General features: G+C 39.7%; 2 protein-coding genes across 4 annotated transcripts; one reads left to right on the top strand and one right to left on the bottom strand.

Annotated features, from left to right (window-relative positions):
- Window positions 1-11,488: 11,488 nt before the first annotated feature.
- LOC126872486 (transcription factor Sp3-like) lies at window positions 11,489-21,320 on the bottom strand. The gene is made up of 2 exons (XM_050632506.1): window positions 12,445-21,320; window positions 11,489-12,371 (listed from the first exon to the last, which is right to left on the bottom strand). The coding sequence occupies exons 1-2, from the start codon at window positions 12,502-12,504 to the stop codon at window positions 11,493-11,495; spliced, it is 939 nt and encodes a 312-aa protein (XP_050488463.1). The 5' UTR covers window positions 12,505-21,320; the 3' UTR covers window positions 11,489-11,492.
- A 145-nt stretch (window positions 21,321-21,465) lies between these two features.
- On the top strand, window positions 21,466-24,478 carry LOC126872485 (endoplasmic reticulum resident protein 44). 3 transcript variants are annotated; one of them, XM_050632503.1, is made up of 7 exons: window positions 21,466-21,641; window positions 22,169-22,250; window positions 22,340-22,495; window positions 22,589-22,889; window positions 23,023-23,070; window positions 23,350-23,645; window positions 23,725-24,478. In XM_050632503.1, exons 1-7 carry the CDS (start codon window positions 21,585-21,587, stop codon window positions 24,069-24,071), a joined length of 1,287 nt encoding a protein of 428 aa, XP_050488460.1. In that variant the 5' UTR covers window positions 21,466-21,584; the 3' UTR covers window positions 24,072-24,478. The 3 variants fall into 3 exon arrangements, with proteins under 3 accessions (XP_050488460.1, XP_050488461.1, XP_050488462.1); XM_050632504.1 differs by lacking the exon at window positions 23,023-23,070 and having other exon boundaries at window positions 21,468-21,641; XM_050632505.1 differs by lacking the exon at window positions 22,169-22,250 and having other exon boundaries at window positions 21,506-21,641; window positions 22,303-22,495.

Genomic DNA, 24,478 nt, shown 5'->3' on the forward strand with positions numbered 1-24,478 from the left:
TGTGCCGAACGATATTAAAAACTGGCAGATGTTGATGTACTGCGCGAAAATTACCGGCTGTCGTGTCCGCGGTATGAGTCGCGATACTTAACCACCACCGATGGGTAATGCGTCATTAATTGAATCGCACGTAATTATGTCGAATTGTTGCGTAACTATCGCCATTATCGATGAAAAAGATTAGACTAAATGGACCTCGAGCGGGTTAAGCTAATTACGTTTCGAGTGGATCGCTTCAAAGTGAATGGAAAATCGAGATAAACGAGAGAAGAATGAGAAGAAGAAGCGGTGGAAAAAAGAAAGAGAAAGGGGTCAGAGATGGCGAAGAAGCTCACGGTTCTCGTGTATGTACGAGCTTACGTGCCGTTTCCGAGATTTCCAAGAAACCAGCCGGAAATGACAATAAAAATAATCACTTCACAAAACTCTGAATCCAGACTCTCTCCAGGCCGTATACCCGTTACCGGGATGCGGTAATGACACCTAATTACTTTCCACCGCTCTGCACAGAGACTTTGCTCGATTTCGAACAGTAGCGTCGCTAATTTGCACGTGGCCGTTGCGTTAATTAATTCGAGCAGGCGAAACGGCCAAGTTGTCGCGGATGCAAACGCGTACGGAGAGTCTACCGCTCGTAAAAAGGAATGTCGGTCATAAAATTGCATAACATCGTCGAGAGAACAGAACCTGTCGAACCGTATTTCTTTCGACTCTTCCACTCTCTGGTCCGAATAACTTTCTACTTCTTCAATCTACGCACGCTCGTCGAAAGATCGTCTATCGGTTGTTGGTCGGATCCAACGTAAAACCGCATTAACGACGGGAAGAGGATAATCTTTCCACCGTGGGTTCGTTGTTGGAAAATGATCGACATGCTTTTCAGTCTCATCGGTTTAATACGGTTCGCGAAGGAAGCAAACGATCGATAATTCATGGAACGTTGCAGAGTCCGATGACACGAATTGATATGGTGGCGCGATCGTTCGTCGATTTTATTTATTTTACACCGATCTCCTTACACGGGAGTCGATGAACCGCGAGTTTGTATCACCAGGCGCCAAAAGCAACCCTGTTCAGATTTTTCGCATCATTTTCAATGGAACTGTATGCTTGAGAAAATTTCTTCCGATCGCGCGAAAGAAGGGCAATGCGAAAAATGAACGTCAATGCATTTTTATTGATCTAATTTCGATGTAACTTGGTAGCTGGTTTCTTAATAAGAAACGGCCACGACATTTCAGGGGTGAATGTTACGTTCGATCTCTATTTTACTTTCCCGTCGTTTAACGACGATTTCCAAAAACTTTTCTTGTTCGTCAAACCTGGAGTAACAATTGAACCTTTGTACATAAATACTTACTTTCGCTGGGGCAAAGCGACAGTGCTACTGACGGGCCACCATCTGCGAAATTGCTTCTTGTCGTGGCCCGTCCTCTTCGTTAAGGTCGCGGTCTCACGAGATACACTTAACGCTTTTCCACGAACTGGACTCGCCGCGTTCGCGAACTCGGCCAATTTTCGAGCTGGCTCGTTCGCAGATGCGCGTCTTTCAAGAAAATTCCGTAAATACGTCTTTGTGTCATTCGGCGATTACATCAGTCGACGAAAGCGAAAGAAAAGAGCAATGTGCGTGGATTGGGATTTTTATGAAACCTAGCTAATAAGGGACTACAATCAGATATCGCGTTTCACGACAGTTTCCACTATCCTGATTTTCCTGTTCCCTCCACGAATACAATTGTGCGACATGTGCGTCATAATCACCTAACGATTATATTTTGTGTCTACTTGTTTTTCCTCTCGTCTATCGGTCTCCATCGGTAATTTCCTTTCTGCTGCTAGTCGTGGGAACACGATGGATCGAATCGACAGACGCGAACAGGTTCCGCGATACTTTTAAAAATTATTCCCCGATGTTACATTGAATTCCAATTGGCTATAGGCTAAGCAAGAAACTCGAGGTGTTGTATGCGACAAAAAACTACACTCTCACAGTCCAATACTTCTAGTACCATGCGAGAGCGGTTGAGAAAAAGAAAATGGGTAAATAGATGAAGTATGTTTTTGCCGTCACGATAAAATTGTAAAATTAGGTCTTCCCGTAATTACCATGACTATCGTTACTTGTTTGCGATATGTATATGTGTCTGTGTGCATATGCTACTTTGTTGAAGCAGCCGGTCAACTGGTCAGGCAAAACGTAACCGACAAAAATATGCTCGTTTTTTGCAATAATTCAATACACGGTTGTACGATAGAATTTTAATTATTAAAGAGGATAAAAGCGGATTGCACTCAGTGATAAGCCGAAGATTGACATTCTTTTCATTCGAACGCTGAAAACATCATCGTTCCCGTGACAATTATAATGTCAGAAAAGCTTGGTCGTTGTGGAAAAAAGAAAATTCTCCGATCCACGTTGCTTAACGTGGATTCTTTCTCGTAACTGGTGCGAACTTAGCTGCCTCAGCGATTATCGCGCACTACTGGCACGTCCAGTAATTATCATCGGTCGTTTATCCGTATCCTCGCTCCGTCGAGATTATCGTAGCGTTGGCCGTTTCGCGAAGCAACAACAGCAGCAACATCGAAGCAGACTGCCGTTTCTCTGGATATTCTCTGCTCTCCGTTCTCTCTTCTACGGTTTACCTCTCTCTTTCTCTCTGTTCTACGCTCGAAGGATCCTGGAAGGATCTCGGAAGGCCTCGTGGAGAGTCGGAAACTGTGCTGGCTGGCACACACGAAGTCGAAAGAGGCTTCGCAGGTAATTGCTAGGCCGACGGGTCGATAATGAGCCCTGGCTTCGGGGAACCGATTACACCCGGCCCAAGCCAAAAGCAAAGTCAGAGCCGAGAAGCAGAGAAGAAGAGGACGAGGACGATCCAACGGAGGGAGAAAGTTAAGAAGAAGGGAACGAAAGAACGGGAGAAGAGGGCGAGTTCCTACGCTTGAGACGTTTTGTTCAATCCTCCATAGGATATACTCGCGGTTAATCCCTTCGGGGATTTTGCGTAATCGACTGATACGTGTGACTTGGTATTTGGAAGAAAAGTATTTATCTGAGAAATTTTGAATAACAGCTGCGATGTCCATCTTTTGCATCATTCGTCGATTATAGTATTGTCACGTTATTATTCACCGTGATCTTTACGAAACTTATTCGACAAACATAAAGAAGAAATCGAATACTTCGGTATGTAGAAACCTGTAGAAGCTATTTGAAGAAATTTCTTATCGAAAAATCCGATTCTAATGAAATCTTTCTTAACCTTCGCCGCAGATTTCCAGAACAATACATATTTATCTACGTATTTAACAATAATTCAAACGATCAATTACCACTTGCCATTGTAACATGGTGTGTGTATATGACACATGTCAGTTGGAATATAGGATTTCTGTATGCGGCCCTAATTCAATGGCCAGGTACTGTAATATATTATACTTGGCTCCTGTCTAAGTTTAGCAGCCGCTCCGTTATACGTATCTTCATTTTGTAATATTGTTGGGAAACAGTTAAGCGCCACGATAATCCCGGGGCATCAACGTGGAGCAACAAGCTGCTCGATGAACGTCGATAACGGAACAAGTAAGTATAACGGTCGAGAAACGCATAGAGGATAAAGGAGTTGCATAGGGAAAAGAGGAATAAGAAATTAAGCGATACAACGCAAAAACGTATCAGCACGAAGGGGGATTTATCCTCGGTGAGAAAGGTAGGGAAAAATCGTGACTAATAGCTAAATTATCAGCGACAAGCTGTCGATGAGAGGTGAAAGACGAGGAGAAATGGGAGGACAAAGAAGAAGAAGAAGCTCTTCCTGTATCGTGCGATGAAACCTGCCTAGATCTCTCGCTACCGGGATGAGAGGTAGGTGATCTAATTTCCCGCGCAGTCGTGCAGAAAATGATCCAGGCCGCGATTACGAAACGGCTTCCAGTCTTCGCCGGGGGCAACGAAGGCGCCGTTTTTACCGCTCTCTTTTCGTTTCCATGCACCGTGTGTAATAATCGCGGCGTAGCGTTATCCGCTTCCCGTGGAACAGTCGCGCCGTTCCAAATACGCGGAAAATTATTAGTCGAACCCGTGGCACGAAACGCTTCGATGTGACCTCGAGAAGTTCTAAGCTCTAGAAGGTGCTCTTGTTTACGCGCTACTCCGATCCAAATGCATCCGACGTCAACCATACTCCGTCATCCGATACGTTAAACCTTCATCGCATTGCTACTTCTTAAGGATGTTCGTGTGCTAAAACGTTCGCAAGATAATTACCTTCGCGCGTCCACGCTTTTGTATCGGCTTTGAACGTCCTTCAATGAATAGATCTATCGACGTCTATCTATGGAATTAGGGAAGAACGACAAGGTACTCGATCGAGGATTCGATTACTCGATTCGACTCGGTTATCACCGCGGTACGATAAATGGAAAACATCTGGCAGATTGCTTTTCCTTCGTGTTGCGAATTTCTTAATCGTCCTGAGCAACGTATTCCTTGTAATTAGAATTTGTTGAATAAATTCTACAATTTATCAATCAGGTATTCGAATGAGAAATATTTCGAACGATGTTCAGACTCGTGCATGTACAATATGTAATGAAAGGAGGAATACACGAGGAGTACGCGTTTGGTACAAGCAGCGTGGAGGCCGCGGTGATGCCTTTTTCGTGGCCTCGAGGGCCGCTGGTCCCGCTATTATCATAATGAGGTAGAAAACGTAGATATTAACGCGAGGTTAGTTAATAGTACACTTATCCGAGGAACGCAAATAGTTGGTGGTTGAGGAGGGATTTGCCTACTGTAGAGAAATTTCTTCCTCCGCGATAACTCTTTTCTGTTCCTTTCCTCTGTCCCTCGCATATCTTTGAAGCAAGGCGGCCGTAAATCAAAAGTGACAGAATCGGATTCTCATCTGCATAATTCGCTTATTTTATTCCATCCACGCGCTCTCGCCGAGCCGTAAATGTTTGAAGGCTCATCAGTCCTTTGCAAATTATTAATCTCGCGTATCCTATTACGAGTAGAGGGGTTGATTAACTTTTCGCCATTTCCTCTCGTTTCTCCCTAATTAAAAGTAACGTCGTAATAACATTTTCCGTGTATTACCTTTTCCCATAACAAATTTCCCGGAATATAAATCGTATTTTTGATTTTCGTGCAAACGTGTTAAATATGCAACGTAAACAGATTAGGCGGCAAGACCCTAATTCAACGTTATAGTGTTATCGTGTTCGATCGTCGTTTGGAGACCGTGTTTTTTCAATAACGACCACCGAAACTACCCGTGTCTTCGCCGTCAAAGAAGTGGACTCGATGTCTTTATTCTCTCGACAGTGTTGCATAATCTGTAACAGCTGTGGCGATTTGCTCGGTGGTTGTCCGCGAGGTGGATCGTCTGCATCTGGTGCCACAGTCCGATTTTTTAGCCGGTAGGCAACCGTGCTAGTCACTCGAGAAATGGGCAGACCGAAATGGAGGATACACACACAGTTGGATCGTGGTGATCCGGTGGCGTTTCGCGCGCGGCAAAACAGGGAGGTGCCAATTTGCAGGTGCAAAGTTCACGCGACGCTCGGGGTAAACCGCTAATGAGGGTTCGAGTGGTACGTGTGCGCGACGCGTGTAGATTTTCTAGGGGGCAGGTTAATTACCCCGCTGTCCTGTATTATGGCGTGTGCTTTTTCGCGTCTGTTCCATTCTATAATTCCTGCCAGCTTGACAATGTAACCAACAGTTATTTAGAGCGATGCGGTTGTTGTCAAATGCTTCAAAGTTGCGCGTTCGTTCTCTCGATTAATGATAGCTCGTTAGTCGTGCAACATTATAATTATACTTCCCTTTTTTTTCACCTCTGGAAGCGACAATCTATGCGCTCTTTTGCGGATCGTGGAATTTTAAAGTGTCGTAAAATGTAAAATTTAAACCCTGTTATTAACTTTTACGATGTCGATAAGAATTACAGCGTGTTGTAATAACTAACAAAGAAGAAAACTTTGTCCGTCTAAAAAAGAAAATCGTTTTGTACGAGTTTTACGCATAGTTATTTATCCGTTGGTTCAAAAACAATTTTAAAAACATTGACATGTAATCATAACGTTAATCATAGTTTTAATTATGACATCACCTATTTGTATAGAAATACATAGTATTATATTTCTGGACCGAACAAATCGTTTTCTTTGCCAATTGCGCTACATTGAGGTATTTCATTTAGCTATTATCATAACAATTGGAGAACCGAAAGAATGTAATTATTACGTCTTTTGCAACGTAACCCTCAATTATAAGAACACACTTTATATTAGCATTTCTCAAGTAAGTATCATAATTTATCGTTTGTTAGAAAAAAAAGACATATTGATGCTTCGACGAAAAACATTGCAACACATTTCCAGCTTGTTCTATATAACTATAATTATGATATTATCTCAAAGCTTTATATTCGTCACAATGCTCTATTAAATAACTACCGATATGTAATTGCAACGACGAATACGTATTAATTACAAGGTTATATAGTAATTATAAACTTACTAGTTGTAAAATTTAACAGTTTTCCGCCCCTCGTAACACACGCCCCTCAACAATGAAAAAGCTAACCCCATTCGCGATGAAATAAACAAGAATACGACGAATAAACAAAATTTTAATTCAGGAAATAAAAGAAGTTGATATATATTGCCTAGATTATTTAAAAGAAGGATTTCTTGGCCGTAAGAAAGGTAAGATCTTTGATTCCTGTAACTCGTAAGAAGGGAGAGCCGATACCACGGGTACCTTTCCTTTTACTCGTCTCTTTTTCCTGTCGGGCTTAGCATCCCTAGTGGCGCCTCTCTCAGGATATAAATTAATTAGATTTGTGTGGAGGTGTGTCAGCAAAGTGCCGGCACTGTGTTTCTTGCCCTACGACTGTCTGCTCTGCCGCGCGTTTCAACTCGACCGAATGGCCTACTCTCCGCTATCTACAGATAGTTTCATAACCCTTCGAATATATTTATTCCTTCGCGTAAAAGTCCAGCCGGTTTCCTTTAAATTAGTCACGCTAGTATCTAATCGACTCTACTTCGAATATCTAAAATTCGTTTATGCACCTAGTCATGAATTATTAAAATATAGAAAACAGTAGATATCCACGTCCATTTTATATCGCCATTATGTTTAAGTCAATGATAACATTTGCAAATAAGATATATTTTACAAAAGCGACGCTGGAGGTAAAATAACCTTGCATGGAATTCTTACGATGGAAATTTATCAAGAACACGTGTAACACCTTTGAAGCAACGTATACGTCGACAGGTAGGTCTGAGCATAACGCATGATGTATGGTGGGCGTGAAACGGGTGTAGCAACATAGTAACGTTTACTATATCGGCCAGGATTGTCTAGCGGTTCTCCAGACGAATTCGTGCAACCAAACCGCAGCTGTAGAATTAACTTTGGCGATACCGCCAATATCGATCTTCGCTCTAACGATTAAATCTCGAGAGAGTGCCTGGTCCCAACAAAAGTGTAACGTTTCACGCTTTAACAGGGATAAATAATGGAAGAAAACACGATAATAATTCCTTTGCATGGTATTGTCATCGCATGCATTTCCCTCTCGATAATTATCTGTCATCAAATAACCCTCTGTCAATCTGTCATTAAATAACCCTTTATGCTGAATCGTTAAACGATGAGGGCATTAAATCATCGCGTCGGCGTCTTTTCCTTCTTAGTTTTACAAGCTTGTACTTGTCATAAGTCACGAATTGACACGATACATGCGTAGAAAGTGTCCAAAGAGTTAGAATGGGATAAAGGGACGTACAAATGTCATTTATTATGCATCATTTCGAATAACAAGCGCGATTAAAGTAAAAGCGAGAGAAAATATATGTACGTGGGTAAATATCGTCGATAAACGGATGATCGATGTACCTACGCGGATAAGTTACCCGCTTTATAATACGTTCACCGTAATTGCAAGCTTGTTTTAACAATTCCACCTCTGTACACGTGTCTTAAACGATTACATAATAGCGAAAAATGTTAGAACACAAGTAATAAATTGTAATAATCTTTTGAGTATATCTTGTGACTAAACTAACGTCAACGTTTATAGTAATAATGTGGCACGATAATCTTTTAGCCATACAATGTATTCCAAGAAAATTCATTTTGTAAATTTCGACATACTTATTCTAATTTATACAAGAAATATCAGCTTAAAAAGATTAAATGTATTGTGTACATTCCCGTTCATAAGTATTACGACACTTACTGATATCGTATAGGACGCTATAATTGATACAGATTATTAGAGAAGAGATTAGAATGCCAGGTTTTTATATTCATGCAAGATAATCATTTAAAACACGCAATTATATTTACAAGCACTAATTTGTAACTATTATGAGATAGCGATGAATAAAATATTTTTTGGCCATCACAATTTTGTGATCTAAATCCCACGAATATTCAAGTTCAAATTAAATCGAATAAGAAATTCTAAGTATATCGAGCATCTGAATTTGATTTATGAAATCACTACAATAAACGTGATAAGAGAATCGATAATTCGAGTATTTAGATTGATTAAATTACTAATAGAAAGACGCGATAAACATAAATGATAGAAAGTTCGTAGTATTTTGATAAATACGTTTGAACAGATTACTATAATATCCGATAGTATCGATAGTATCGATAATAATCTTTATATAAATATAAATAAGAATAAGAAATAAGATTTCAGAAAGTATGTATAGTAAAGTATATATTTGGTTATCTTAAGTGTCCTAATACTTATGAACAGGACTATATGTGAATGGTGAAATAAAAACTCACGTTTATGTTGCCGAGGTGTGTTGGAGGGCTGATACCCCTGCGGCTTCCGCCGCCTCCGACCTCCGCGTCCAGCTTGCCGGTTCGACTGACCTCGTGGATCCAAAAAATGACGACAAAAAGCGTGGATGCGGTTCCGTTGATCTTCGTGTAACTACGTTTGTTCTTCAGAACGGTCTGTCTATGCGCCACTGTCCACACTGAGCAATAAAGAACACTATGTCACAAACTTGAATCACTAACCGGTTAACAGAATACGGAAACATTCTTTCCACGAGTCACTGATATATCGTGCCACTGCTTGTGTTCAATTGAACGAGAAATTTTCCACGTCGCCCTTCGAAATTACGAAGAGGTAATATCGAGCCAGTAAAAACAAAGCGTGCGTGGCTTCTTGTTTACAACGCGTGTGTTTTAACCTCACGATGTGTTATTCGCAGTTTAGTAAACACAGCGACTACGACACCGAACATTTCTCAGAATTCGTGCACTAATTGGTTAACACCACAACAGAATTGCGAGGAAATCGGATAAAGTACAGTTCAGGGTTACCAAACACGTAAAATTTATAACGAAGCACTGCTCGTTTGACATTTACCGACATGTTTGCGAGATATCGATAGATCGACATAGAGGCCGCGTTTCGAAAGGTTTACGACAAATACGAGGGTTGAACGATTCAAATAGCTATACACGCGATCGTGGCTCGATAGACAGCAGCGAAGCGGTGCGAGAATCGCGAAACAGATCGGTTAAGAATCGAGACCGATCTCGGTTCGATCGGTGACATGCGCGCGGCTACGAACCTGTTCGTCCATTCTTCGCCCCCTCGACGGGATTAGCGCGTGCATTCGTCCGGTAGCGATGGTGAAAAGCGAGCATTCACGGATATGGACAATGACGACGACGACGACGGCGACGAGTCGGCGTGGTGCGTGTCCGCCTTAAGGGCCGTCCGTCGCAGACGCATGCTCGCGGCACGTTGCAGCCTCTCGCACTGACCGCGCGTAACACGTAAGAGAGAGCTGCGTACCGTGTACTTGTCTCTCTCTCTTCCTCTCTCCCTCTTCTCCTTAGAGGAAACTGTGCAGCTTTGTCACGCTCTCGACAAGCCGTTCAGCTCGTGCGTGTGTCTCTTTCTTTGGCGATCGGTGCGCGGTTTTGCCGTTCCTCGTGGTGGTCGCCCGGTTGAGAAGGCGGTAAACAGGAGACACGGGTCTCGTCACTCTGGACTCTGTTTGAATCTCTTGCGTACTAACTTCGCGGCTATCCGCGGTACTCCACGGCGAACGTTGAACGCGAGCCTGGAATTGCCGTGGCGCCACCCCTCCTCCCCTCCTCCCCTCCTACCCTTCCACCCATCCACCTGATCGTCTTCCTTCGTGAGTGCCACACCACGGGGCTTGTGTTGCCTCCTCTGCCTCGTCCCTCCCTATTTTTCCCTATAATTTGCTCCGCGGCTGCCTCCTTTTTGTTTTATTCCATTTTCGTGACCCCCCTTCGCCCTTCACGCGCCCTCCTTCGGCCACCGTCTCGCTTTTCTACCTCTTGAACCGCCTCTCTCTTTCTCTTCTGGCCATCTAGCTTTCCCTCTCTCGCGCTACTTCTACCTCTATCATCGCGTCTGCCTCTTTCGCCTCTACCTCTACGTGCCAGCCATGAATCCTTGCCGGGGCAACGGGGCTACGGGGCTACGGCGCGCCGCCCCTTTAATAGGGCTACGCGGGCTTTTTCCATTCACAGTGCAGCCATCTCTTGGCTGGAATACGAATGAAACAACCCGTTACAGTGCCGTACGTGGTTCAAGGATTTCCCCCAAATGCCACGAAATTGCCTCGAAAACTTTTGAATGGGAAAAGTGTCGCGTGGCTTTGTCACGGATCTCACGCATCACGTCCAAAAATTATATTTTCCGCTTGACACAAAATGTAGGTCTCTTCGTTACGTAGAGTTGATCGTTATATTCGGGGTAGTTTCCGTGAAATGATTTTTTTTTCTTCATTGGACCACTTGTCAGGTAGAAAATCATCGAGGTCTGCGAAGGGCTGGATTCTGAAGTACCTACATCGTATTATGCTCGTTGGGTGGGATTTGGGATGTATCGTATGGCAGGAAGATGTCAAGGAGGAACCTGATATACGACAAGGGGATGATTCGTTATTATGTGAATTTTCACGGTAAATCGAGGCTTCAGTCCGCATAAAATTTACTATTGGCTAGCTTTAGATCGTGCAGCGGTAACGACTGGTATCGTCGAATTTAAAATATCAGAAGGTACAAACCATTGTTATTATATTATTTTTTTTTATTCCGATTACACAATTTAAATATAGATCTACGATATGTTCTGTACAAAAATATATCGTTTTTCTATATACAATAATTAGTATAGTAATATATACAACAGTAAGGAACTGATCAAACGACATTATTTACAAAGAAGGACACAATTGTGACACAGAGCTGAAAAGATGACTAATCAAAGTGATAAACCCAATACTAAATGTAGACTACGAAAAAGTAGATTATTAGAAAGTATCAGATATTGTCCTTTACTCCTGCTCCGTCCTATTAGTCACCTTTCCAGTTTTCCCTACATTACCACGTAGGAATTATATAGATAACAAACGTCTACGTACAACAATTGTACAAATCTATAATCCTAAATCATAGTATATTGTACTCCAGCCGGGGGATACAAATTCTGTTCAGTTACAGCGGGCGACGAATTCTCTTTATTCGACTCCGTTTTATTCGTAGAACTTCTCCTTTTCTGGTTCTCGTGTGTTTTCAGATGTTTTGTCAAATGATCGCTCCTCATGAACCTCTTTTCGCATACAGGACACACGAATCTCTTTTCGCCAGTATGCGTTCGGAGGTGACGCTGCAATTCGTCGCTCCTCGTGAACCTTTTGCCGCAGAACAGCCAGTGACAGACGAAAGGTCGTTCGCCGGTATGCCACCTCAAATGCGCCTTTAGATGAGAAGTTTTGCCATACACTTTACCGCATCCTGAAACGTGACAAAGGTGTTGTTTCTTGCCGTCGACCCCAACCTGAGCTGCGCCGTCTGTTTGACAATTTGGACATCTACATCTAATACATTTTCTGCCAGATTTTCCAGGATCCTCCGTATTCAGAAAGACATGTTCAGACGGCGGTGTGAGAGGCCATTGATAAGGCGGAGAGTGATTTTGTGGACTGGGTGGTAGATCCGATGGACTCGGCGGCAGTGAATAATGTTGTATCGCTGAGATATTCGTGAGCTGAGGTTGCGCAAGATGAGTCTCTGTCGCCCACGAGGTCGTACTGGTAGCAACATTTGCCATCGTGTACGCCGGCGGCGTTAACGCCTCCGTGATTTGACCGTGGTTCATGGATCCAGAGTACCAGTAGCCCGATTGGCTAGTTTGATGGTGATGATTACTGAACGTCGGATTGTACGGTTGATAACGAATATTTGAACTTCTGTAATCGATCCCAGCAGGTTGGTGCATCGGCATTGGGAGGCTGGACATGGGCGCCATCGTCGGCATGCACATCTATAACATAAACAAAATATGAATAATTGAACACTTTATAAAAACCGTATTTGCTAAAAAAAATTCAGTTTACAGTATCGCTTCTTGTTCCTAAATGTTGCAAGCGAATACTCGAATAATTTGATGATAGCATGATGCAGGAGCGGTCACTTCTGAATAAACGTTTCACAGAACTGATCGAAAATAATCTTCACGTTTGACACTAGAATTTCACCGATATGATACGCTATATTTCCACGAATGCGTTGTCACGGACCTGTTGATACTGTATCACTTGTGCCATCACTTCACTTCCTGGTATCCATGGTACTGTCCTTAGAAATGATATTAAAATCCTCTGCTAATTTTGGATAATCGTAAGGTGAAATGGAACACAAGGTATTTCCGTGATTTTGATCACTGCCACCACGCTCGAGTAGAACAAAAACGAAAATGAGAATGAAAAGAAAACTGAGAAACGCTGTATCTGGCGGATCGAAGCGTGCGCGGCTTCGAAGGCTCGCCAGATAATTGCCGGTTGCCCGTCGTGTCGCCTCGGTTTTAATAACCGAGTGGACAAGGAACTGACGAAGAAGGGAGGAGGCTGAATGCTCTGCCGGGTTTTCTATGGAGGTGGGGATAGACCCCAGTGAATCTCGCAGCCTGGTGCGCATGCGCCCTCCCCTCCACTCGCTCATAAATCAACCCTGCGGATAGAGGATCGAGGATCGAGGCTACGCACCTTTTGTGGTCGTCCCTGGGGGCTGCCTTATGCCACCGAGAAAAGTCTTCGTGAATCCTACCGTATACTCTTGAGACCATCTAGTTTCTATGGTTCGCCATGTTTTACAGTAGGCACGTACAATTGTTTATTTCTGATGGGCAAACTCGAAAAAGACTATAGATGTTTTCTACGTAACCTGAATCCATTCTTTCAATCTTATCTTGTTTGTTTGCATTTATTCGTTTTTATTTATATACACCTATAACATAAATTCCGTGTTATATCAAATATTGTTAAACGAGATCGCTAATTTGGTTGGTTAAAGAAACTTTCTTTAATTCTTGAATTCGTTCACGTAGTTCCAATACCGTTCTGGCTTTTTTCGTACTGCACTGCTTAAATAGCAATCGACCTCCAGGTGAAATCATTGCTTCGACCGCCCAAGATTCGAGGAGCAGTCGATCTGCAGGGTAATAATTATCGGTAGAAATGGTAGGAGGAATAAGCTTAATCGTTCAAGTTTAATTAGTGGATAAGGAATTTGGGCTTAATTAGCGGTCCTGCGTGCCGACGTCTCTCCGTGTCGAATGCGATGCACGTTGTCGCAATTATATAATGGCAAATTGTCGGACACAGAAGTCGTATCTTACTTTATATAAAACAATTATATTCCGATGAAATCATTCAATTTTTGAATTACCTTTTTATCAAGTCCATTATCCTTTTGCCATTTTAACATTTACATATTGACAATTGGTAATAGCGTAGGGCTGTGTTGCAAAGAAACTTGCGCAAAGAAATTGTATTTCTTCAGGGAATTCACAAAATCATTCAACTTTTCAATTTCCTTTTCAACATGTTCGTCATGCTCGTGCCGTTTTAACAATAATTGAGAGCGACGTAGGGTTGTCTCGCAAAGAAACTTACGCAAGGACGACGAAATTCTGTAGAATCAAGTGGTTGAGAAAATCAAAGCGTTGCAGTTAGATGAAAGAAGTCAAAGTAAAATTTTTACGGTATTTAAAGGTTCTTTGACCGCGTTGAATGGAGGCGGACGAGATTTGCAAAGACATATCAAAGCGTGGAGAGACCCGCGACGACCGCTCTGATGCACGGAAGCGCGCGATAACGAAGACCAGTTTCCTAAGATTTCGGTGCGCTTTGTGGTTTACGTCGTACCATAAATCTATAAAAGGTCTCAGTCAGTGTACAGTGTCATAATACATCGTATCAATTGTAAGTGAGCTATGCGAGCTGGTCAAAGTGTCGGTTTATGGTGGTCGTAAAGCGATTATTGGCAGGACCACGTGATGAAACTTTTGCGTCACTGGTCACTGCCAGGTATATATAATGATAGCCATCATTATCACGCTTTGGCGAATGTACAATGCCTACAGGAACCTTTTGCAGGTACTGTGACAAATCTGCTGGCGCAAGAATGAGGACAAAACGTTGCACTTGGCGCGTAAAAGATAACTCTCGCAAAGAAAGATATTTTCTAGATCTGTCGACCGACCCGCTGTCTTCTGTCAACGTCCTATTCAATCGTTTTAAACATAGGTACGGTGAATTTTTATCGAATAATCTTTCCTTGACTTCCTTAGAATCTTGTTTATTCAGCTTCAAAGGAACAACTTGTCTCGATGGTATCGATGCTTTTGTCAGTTGACGTAGGACGTTGTTATCTACGAGAGTAACGCGTCCAAAGCAACATAAATTTAAACCAAATACCGAATATATTAAAGCTTTATCGTGAGTCCATAGGTCCTTCGCTATTTTTATACGGCATTCGTCCAACTTTGATGAAGTCTCCGCAACGACATGGTCATGTTACAATGATATTAAATGCATGAGCGATGCGTCAGACGCATACCGGAAAGAGATTATTAATTTCCGGCGTCGAGGAAACATTATCTGATGTCACGTGTACAGAAAGATGCCAGGCCATCGATCTTCTAAAATATTTTCCAGTGACCACAAGCAGATTCTCTGGGGACTTGTCATTGTTTGTCATATTCACAGAAAGCATCGTATTGGCAAAAAGCATAGAAATTGAACAGTACTGTCTGACATGTGTCCAACCGAATGCTGGTGAAGCTATAACTGCAATATCATCGTAAATCTTGTGGTGATGTCCCAGTGAAAGAACAAAAGAGAGGACGGGAACACCCCGAACAACCCTTTACGTTCCTTTGCTCAGGCTCGCTATTGTGCCCTAATAAGCCGCTTAGCATCGTAGCTAGAAATAAATTGTTCTACCAGTAAACAGTACTCCCACGTGAACGATCATCCCTTGAGGACGAGAATTTTTCTAAAAATTCACTCTCTCTCTCTCTCTCTCTCTCTCTCTCTCGCTATGTATTTATTCTGTATTCATGCAAAATAATCGATTTTTTCCTGTGTACATTTACAAACAACATTTACAAAACGGAACGATGAGGTTTACACGCGAAAATGATTAAAAATTCAAACGATCGTGTATCACTCATTCATTAAAGTTAACACATCGTTCGAAAGAAATGTTTCATTCTTAACTATTTTTTGTACTTCATTGTTCGCAAAGATTTGCCATTCGATCGTCTCTTTTTCAATTGAAATATTTTCTCAATGGTAGGTCGACGTGTACGAAATGTTCCTTCAAATAAAATTTTAACTTCGCGTAGTTTCTTGAAAATATTTATCAGCGAGTAGTATGATTGAAAAATTCTTAAGATAAAACTACTGCAATTCTTTTTTTAAATAATTCACGCATCAAAAAAATGCCCAAGTAGAATGTCTTTAATCTTCTATGAGCCCGTTCTTTCTGAAATCCATGTTTCACGCAGAATTTAATGAACACTGTTGGCCTATCAAATTCAAACGATCTTTTATATTCGTGAACCTAATACACTATTCGATATTTTTACTGTCGATCACCAAAGAAAGTCGGACATCTAGTTGACTTTCTTGAAAATTCGGTTCTTAAACTAACGATCAAAGGAGCAATGATCGAAAATGCAACGTGGACACAGTAGTGTGTGTCCAATCGGTAAACGGAGGGAACTGCGGGGGTGTAAAGTACGCTTTGTGCATTCGTTGGAACGTTCGATGTTTCTGCGAAAGCCGCGCATTTTTAAGAGACATTCAGAAGCGATGGACCGATGCAAATCGGAAGGACGACGCAGGTCAGATTTCGCTTGTCCGCAATAAGAACTCGCTTGTCCCCGATTTCTTATATTCTCTTCCGAGATTTATGCCCGTATGTGAAACAACAGCTTCCACTTCTTTTTCTCGATATCGATATTTTTTCTCCACTTGTCGATCTCACGAAGAATCGAAATGCTCGCGCGAGTTTAAGAAAATAACGACACCGTTATTTTGTACAAAGACCTCCAGGTAAATCTCGATATATTTCTTTTTGGGCAATAATAGTCTTCGACGCTCTTTTGTAAAAGATTAAAGGCTCGGGGTAAGCTATCGCGAGCTACGAAATTTAATATTCTCGAAAAGGAAAGGCTTTTTACATTTTATTACAATTCATAAACCAAATAACCGTATACCATATACAAGAATTAATGTTTATTTCTACCAAAAATACTTTTTTTCTCAATCCCATACAAATCCGAATGGCACCTACACGCTGAATGATGAGTGGAAGGCATTTTCCTGATAATGGCCTGTTCGTGGAGACGTCATTAGGAATCGAACCTTTTCTTTCTTGACTACGGGCCAATTTTATACGCGATTTACCTGACCGAAGGAGGCATCATCGGGATCAGCAGGTCACTAGTCTTGACGGGTTTCTAACTTATGCTCGGATCTGGAAGAAAACGTAGAAGAGACGGTATAGGAGAAAGGAGAAGGAGAAAAAAACGAAATAGACGACGGCGAGGGAAAAACGAGAAAGAGAAAGAAAGAGACGGGCCACGTTCCCCGACAATAGACCCGACAATGGAACTAGTCTTCGCAGCTAATGGAGCGAGACTTTGCAGTTTTCACACGATGATCGGCGTAACGTGGTCGCTCACGACTTCTCTGTAAGAGAAGAAAGCCCATTTGAGACTGACCAGGATCATGTAGCTTGCTGCAGAACAAGATTAGTCGGATCTATCTCGCAATCTGACATATAGCTGATAATCGGGTTAGGATTACTAGGTCCTAAACAAGAGTCTAGACTTTACCAAAGATCTGTGAAAATCTTATACGTAAACAGGTTAATTCTAACAACAGACAATATTTTCGTATGACCTAGCTACTGTTAAATATTTGGATAAGTATGTCTAATATTTGTTTATTTATTATTAAGTAGTCTATTCTTGAAAGAATGGGTCGATTCTAATAAGTTCTTACAATCCGATTAGTGTACGAGTTCGTTGTGGTCTGCTCAGGTTCAGACAAATGGATACCAAACAGTGCTTCGTCATTAATCACTTGACGAAGAGAGAACGATTTTAGTAGCTTACAAGGAGGTTCTTCTGGTCGCGTTACGATAATCATTTATTACGGATCGTTTGCAGATAGACGCCGATAGATTATCAATATTGATATAGATAAAATAGGCTGTAATCGAAAATAACAACTGGAGTTACAAGAGTATTATTCTCTCAAACTCACGTATTTTTCTGATATTGTAGAAATCATAACGATTTAACATTGGAATAGGTAATGCCAAAATTGTCGATCAAGATAAAAAGTGAAAATATGTATGCAATTGAATTATATGCAAGGAATGAAACAATTATATTCATAAAGAAAGAAGAGACTTAGAAATGTAGGCAAATTTACTCCTTAAAATATTTCATTTATTTGTTTCGCGCGTTGTTACTTCCAACCCCAGTCCACCCCATACTTGTTTCCAAATGATCAAAGATGCCGAAAACGTATTTTCGTGGGGACGAATTAACGATGTGCAAGGTGCGAGAACAAGAGGAAAGCATGTACCTGTCTCAAAACGACGATCCCAAGTCCATAAATTTGTGCTTCGTTCTAGAGACGGAAGAATCGAGCTGTAGGGGTCACTCACGGTACTCCCGTTCGAAGGGAATAACACCCTCGTCATAATACGACCTGTTGCGTTTGAGACGAAGAAAGAAGGAAAAAGGAAAGAAACGGCAGAATAAAAACTAGAATCAGGGAGCAACTTCGGGGTACCATGGGACCCGTGAGAATATCTACCGTTCAAAGGGAGCCGTCACATTATACGCGGATTCATTACGCAACACGGCATTTATGATCGCGCCGTACCAAAAGAGCAGTTGTGTCAGTGCACAGGTCAGAGTTGGGAAAGTTGCAAACGACTAACAGAAAGTTTCCGACCCATAAAGACGGAAATTATGGTGGAAAAGACAAGGGGTGGAAGAAATATTATGAGGCCATGCAATTAAAAAAGGGTAATTTTTCGAGAAAACGATTGAAATATGATAGGAACGAAGGATTCAAGTGTACATTTAGCAGCAGTCCAGAAGCCAAAGAATTAGCTGGTCTTAGAAACATTTGCGCTGCAGTCAAAGTGGCCAGTGTAAATTTCAAAAGGGACACCTTGGAGGAAAGCGACGATAGTTGGAGAAAAAAATGAGTCGGCGTTCACCCTTCGTCGGCCCATCTTTCACCGATAGATTTTAATTAGTAGGCCACAAGTCCTGGTTTCTCTATTGTCTCAATCGTGCCGACCGACCGCTTTTGTTGCAAGGATGCAGGTCAGGGGACGATAGGCGAGGATCGACGAAAGTTAAAAAAAGAAAAGACAAAATTCTGAACTACGACTGACTGAATATGATTTGTGTGCCAACCTCCGGGAACGAATCAGGAGAAACCCAAACGACTTCGGATGGCCGGACTGATCAAACAGTCTAACACATCCGTGTACACCCCATGTCAAGTCAACGAGGAATTAAAATGGATAATTGCTTCCTTCCAGAGTAGACCCACGTTGTTCCAGGTAGGATCGTAAAAAAGATTTGATATAAAATTAACGACCTCGCAAATATGCCCTGGCTTCTTGTAGATCTTTTATCCCTCCAATTTTATGAACGGCTTACCGAAGAAAGGTTCTTACAATTGGTAGTATTACAGTAGAACTCCATTTACTTATACTCATGGCAACGAAATGGAATGGTTCAATGGTTTAATAATTAATAATTAATTCGGCTATAAATATTAATTAACTACGAATTTATCGCATGAATTTATATCAGTCGCGAACAAAAAGTACAGTTAATAAAGTTTCCCAGTTAAAAGAGCAATGTGTGTCCAAACGAGTATTGTTCTGTTTAGGGAAAATTCGGGACATTTTGTCGCAGCAGAAGTCAGTGCTGCCCACCGGAGTTACGTCGTTTACCTGTTTAAGTAACGAGTTGAATATTAACGACTGGGGCTGAGTACGAACAAAAGGCAAAAAATGCTTAGTAAACTAATTTTTCAAACGATCGCCTCGTGTCCTTTTCTACATGTTATTCGGCTGGACTCTATATGCGGTACGTTTATATTATATATGGTTGGAAAAACATTTGTAAAAATAAAAAAATTAAAATAAGCAATCGTATGTTAAAACTGTATATTAAAATAAATTGTATTTTATATTTACATAAATTTATTTTATTTCAATATCCTCCCTTCTACCCCGTTTTTCTACGAAGGGGGTCACCGCGGCTGCATCAATAGTCCCGATTTTAAAAACGTTAATTCGGCCCTGGTCGTGTCAGTTTTTCTCGGAAAAGAAATATTCGTCGGATGCAGAGTCCCTTGACGCATTGTGTGGTTTTATCTTTCAACAGACTCGTTTGTTCAACTAGTATCCAGCGGTGCAGCAGATCCAGTATCAAAGAATGCCGGCAAATAAGTGTCGCCGTTACGCGTTAAAGTTAATCACGATCTACATTAAGTCAATTTGTACAAACACTCATGCTTATACCCATAAAAATGTAGAGTTGAAATTTTTTACTTATCGCGAAAGCTTAAAGAAAATTCACCAGCAACTGTTTGACAGGCTGTTATGGACGTGCGGCTGTTCTATTCAGGTACAAGATTGACATCGGTACATTCGAAATACATCCTGCAGAGAGGACTAAAAATGTCGGCAACGCAAAGGCTCCTATGAATTCAAAGTCATTCCGACTGCCATTCTAACAAAGCTATTGACGGAAACTTATGTCAAGCGACTGCGTCTAACTATACCTGATTTAACTGCGTTAAACTAAGTCAGATATGTCGACAAGATTTCATCACATCAGTGCAACCTGTGTTGTAGCCAGTACAGCTATAAAATAAATGCAAAATTAGGAAAATTGGATTTTATTGTAAATTATGGTTAATCCGTGGTATAACCATAACGGCAGTATAAACAATTTTGCTACGATCTTGTGCAGTTATAAACTATTGTTCAAGCAAGTTCCCGGAGAGTTTTCGTACCAGTTCAATGGAAATTTAGTCGAAGACCGAAGACTCACCCAGCTGTAGTTGAAATTTTGTCGGGAAATAAGAGAATCTGTGAAGTCATGGTCGTACAACGAATACTCGGCGAACGTTATTGTCACTTTCTGCGTGCCCAATAATTCATTTTTATACGGAGATTAGGAATATACGATTATTTTAATCCACTTCCGCAACGAATCCTGTTATGTATGTTTGTTACGGTCGAAAGAATAGTTGACCCTTCTTTGGGATGCGGTTGTCAAGGAAAAGAGTAAATTAAAATGTTTAACCAGTTAAAGTTTACAAAGGGGGAAGATTCTAAGGGTTTTATATAAAAGATGCTTTCAAGATTTTCCATAATCTACTGAATTTATCTTTCGGTTTACGATATAAAGTGTTTTTAACTTTCAATTGATTTTTGTAAATTAACCATCTGATTAAATTTTGTATAAATAATGTATGGAAATTTTACAAAGTTTATAAACCAGTAATTTTATAATAATATGCATCATATAGTTAGAAGTACTTTTCGTATTTGCTGAAAAATATAAGTCATATAATATTTTTGTATGAAAGAAGAAACACATACGTAAGAGAAATTAAATGCGTCACATATAAAATTAGTTTTCTGTGTAAGCACTCATTACTAGCATTTTTCTATGCTTTTTAATTCAAGATTGTAGGAAGCACAAGATATAAGATATCACGGTAGATTCAAATGATCTAGAAACTTTTAATATAATGTGTACGAACGTAGTAAAATACGATTGGTCAGTTTATAGGAAAATATAACAATGCTTCCAACAGTACGAAAAGTTCCTAGACGCATAAATACTAGGATACTAACTAGAGAAAATGAAGATAATGAAATAAGAGATTAGTATTGAAATGGGACACAATGATAGCAGGTAGCACATTAAACGAAGAAACGAAACAGGCATAACCTTGACATAGAGAATTTATGCGATACCTGTGCCATCCCTGTTGAATCGATGCCTCGAGAATATTTTACTAGGCATCGATGTACCGCAAATTCGTGGCATTCGATACATAGACAGCTGCTTACTGATGGTTATTCAAATAGGTGTTGCTTGATCAAATTTATATTATAAGATCATATCATGTTGGTCTTCTGTGATATTTTGGATTTCAAAGTACTTATATTTGCTTGTTTAATGGTGAGTATTAATCAAAATAATATATCGTACTGTCTTAAAGGAACGGGTACAAATTTTTTGAATACCGCTAGGAATACGCAGTGTGACACGTATTTAAGAACCTAAGGATTTTAGAAAGTCCATTTCCCGTTATCATAACCCATTATGTTTGGTATTATTTTAATGTCATCGAACCTAATTTCATTGTTTATAAAGTGGTATAACCTGTATACATACGCATAAAATAACCTCAAAAATTTATTAAACAAACTTGCTGAAACTATGTACAAGTATAATAATTGTACATACTTCTTGTGAGTGATTCAAATTTAAAAAATACAAGATATAATGTACGAAAATCAAAATCTAAGGGATTATATTAGAAAATAATATAATTTTTAATGCGCTCCTGTTATTTTAATAAATCTTTTCCAATTTGAACTACCCTATATATATCATGTGATATATTACGATGTATATTTCGATGTATCTTAAGATTATTATATAAAGTGATAGTGTGTATAATTATAGAGTGTTGTATATTTTAGACATTTTTGCCAAACAATTTAGCAAATAATGCAAACGAAGGCGCGATATCTCTCACTCAACAAAATATCGATATGACGCTTGGTAAGTTGTTTCGATAAAGATCTAAATAAAAATTTTTTATAACTTCTTACAGCGGCGAAAATATTACGATTTTATATGACGTGTTTCAGCAACAAACGAATTGGTATTAATAAATTTTTATGCACAATGGTGCCGTTTTAGTAATTCGTTAGCTCCTATTTTTGAGGAAGCTGCAAATAAAATAAGAAATGAATTTCCTGAACCAGGAAGAGTTGTTATGGCAAAAGTAGATTGTGAAAGAGAATGTGAGTAGAATTGAAAAAAAATAATATACATATGAAATTAAAATAACTTTATGTGTATAGAATTTATTACAAAATTAAAAAACTATTTTCTAGCTGGTATTGCATCAAGATTTCACATTACTAAATACCCAACTTTAAAACTAGTAAGGAATGGTCAACCAACCAAACGAGAATACAGAGGTCAACGATCAGTAGAAGCTTTCGAAGAATTTATAAGGAAACAATTAGAGGATCCTATTAAGGAATTTTACGATTTAAAGGAATTAACCAACTTAGATGATAAAAAGAGAATGATCATTGGATATTTTGATAGAAAAGATGTTCCTGAATATGGGATGTTTAGAAGGGTTGCTACTAATCTAAAGGATGATTGCCAATTTCATGTTGGGTTTGGGTAAGAATCCTAATGCTATATACATATATATATATATAAGTGATTCGCATATGTTGACTCTTGTTCTCCAAGGAACTCTTTTTTAATGCTTCTATAACATGTGTGTAATTATTCTATTCCTTTCTCTAACAAGCACATGCTCAGCTCAGAATTGTGAAATTGGGGAACATTTTCACTTTTTGTAAGTAAAATATTGAGCATGATTTAGATGACTTTACTTTTAAATTTTTATTCATAGAATTGTATTTTTTCAGCATTTTCCTCTTTTTCCCCCTTTTTTCTTCTTTTATGTTTTAAAAACCTGTCCTATTTCTTTGTGTTAAATTCTGCATAATATATACATATACAAATGTGAATGTTTAGTAACCTATCCTCCAAATATTTTACTGTATAATCTTATTTGATAAGTATATACAAATTAAAATACAAAACAATTTTTAACTGTTGGGAATACAACTAGGAATGCAAGCAGAGCTATGCACCCTCCAGGAGAACCTATAATTGTCTTCCGATCTGATAAGGCACTTTCTAATGATGAAGATGAAACATACCATGGAAGTTTGAGTAACTTTGATGAATTAAATGTTTGGGCACAAGAGAAATGTGTTCCCTTGGTGAGGGAAATTACATTTGAAAATGCTGAGGAATTAACAGAGGAAGCTTTACCTTTCCTCATATTGTTTTATGCTCCTAGCGATGTTGAGAGTGTTAAAATGTATAAAGATGTAGTAACGAGGACATTAATTGATGAAAAACGTAAGTAAAGTACTAGTACTGATATTTAAAAAGGTAATACCCAAGTGATAAGCAAATACAATATTTTATCTTATTTCAGAAAATGTAAATTTCTTAACTGCAAATGGGGTGAAATTTGCTCATCCTCTCCATCATCTAGGAAAGACTCCAGCAGATTTGCCTCTAATTGCCATAGATAGTTTTAGACATATGTACCTGTTTCCAAACTTCCATGATATTCATATAGAAGGAAGATTAAAGGGTTTCCTACAAGATTTATATTCAGGAAAGTTACACAGAGAGTTTCATTATGGGCCAGATCCTAGTAGTAATGAAGTACCACAAGTTGTTGGACAAATTAAGGTGCCTACAAGCCCACCAGAATCTACATTTAAGAAACTAGCACCTAGTAAAAACAGGTACACATTACTCAAGGATGAACTGTAATGATAGGTTTAATATTATTCAGGATATTGAGATTTCTATAATTTCGGTTATCCAATTTGTTAGTTATTCACAGTTATTTACAGTAATGGAATCCAAATTTGATGTATTATTAAATTGAAAACCTAATCAATGTTATAGTAGTGATAATATCTTTTTTAAATCATTTATACAGTATTGTCATAAAATTAGATGCTTATTTGGTTTATTTTAAATGGGGAAAAGAATTTTCGCGGTCAACATCATATTAAGAATTTCAAAGAAAGAATATAATTCTACCAAATGTTATATACAATACATTAAAACCCTAACTTGTAAAAAAGATTATCCACGATATATATAATTGGAACCTTTGTACGAGTTTCATTGCAGGAAATATATATAGTAGGTTTTATTCTATTTTTACATAA

Source organism: Bombus huntii, chromosome 13 (genome assembly GCF_024542735.1).
Source record: "Bombus huntii isolate Logan2020A chromosome 13, iyBomHunt1.1, whole genome shotgun sequence".
Lineage (NCBI taxonomy): Eukaryota > Metazoa > Arthropoda > Insecta > Hymenoptera > Apidae > Bombus > Bombus huntii.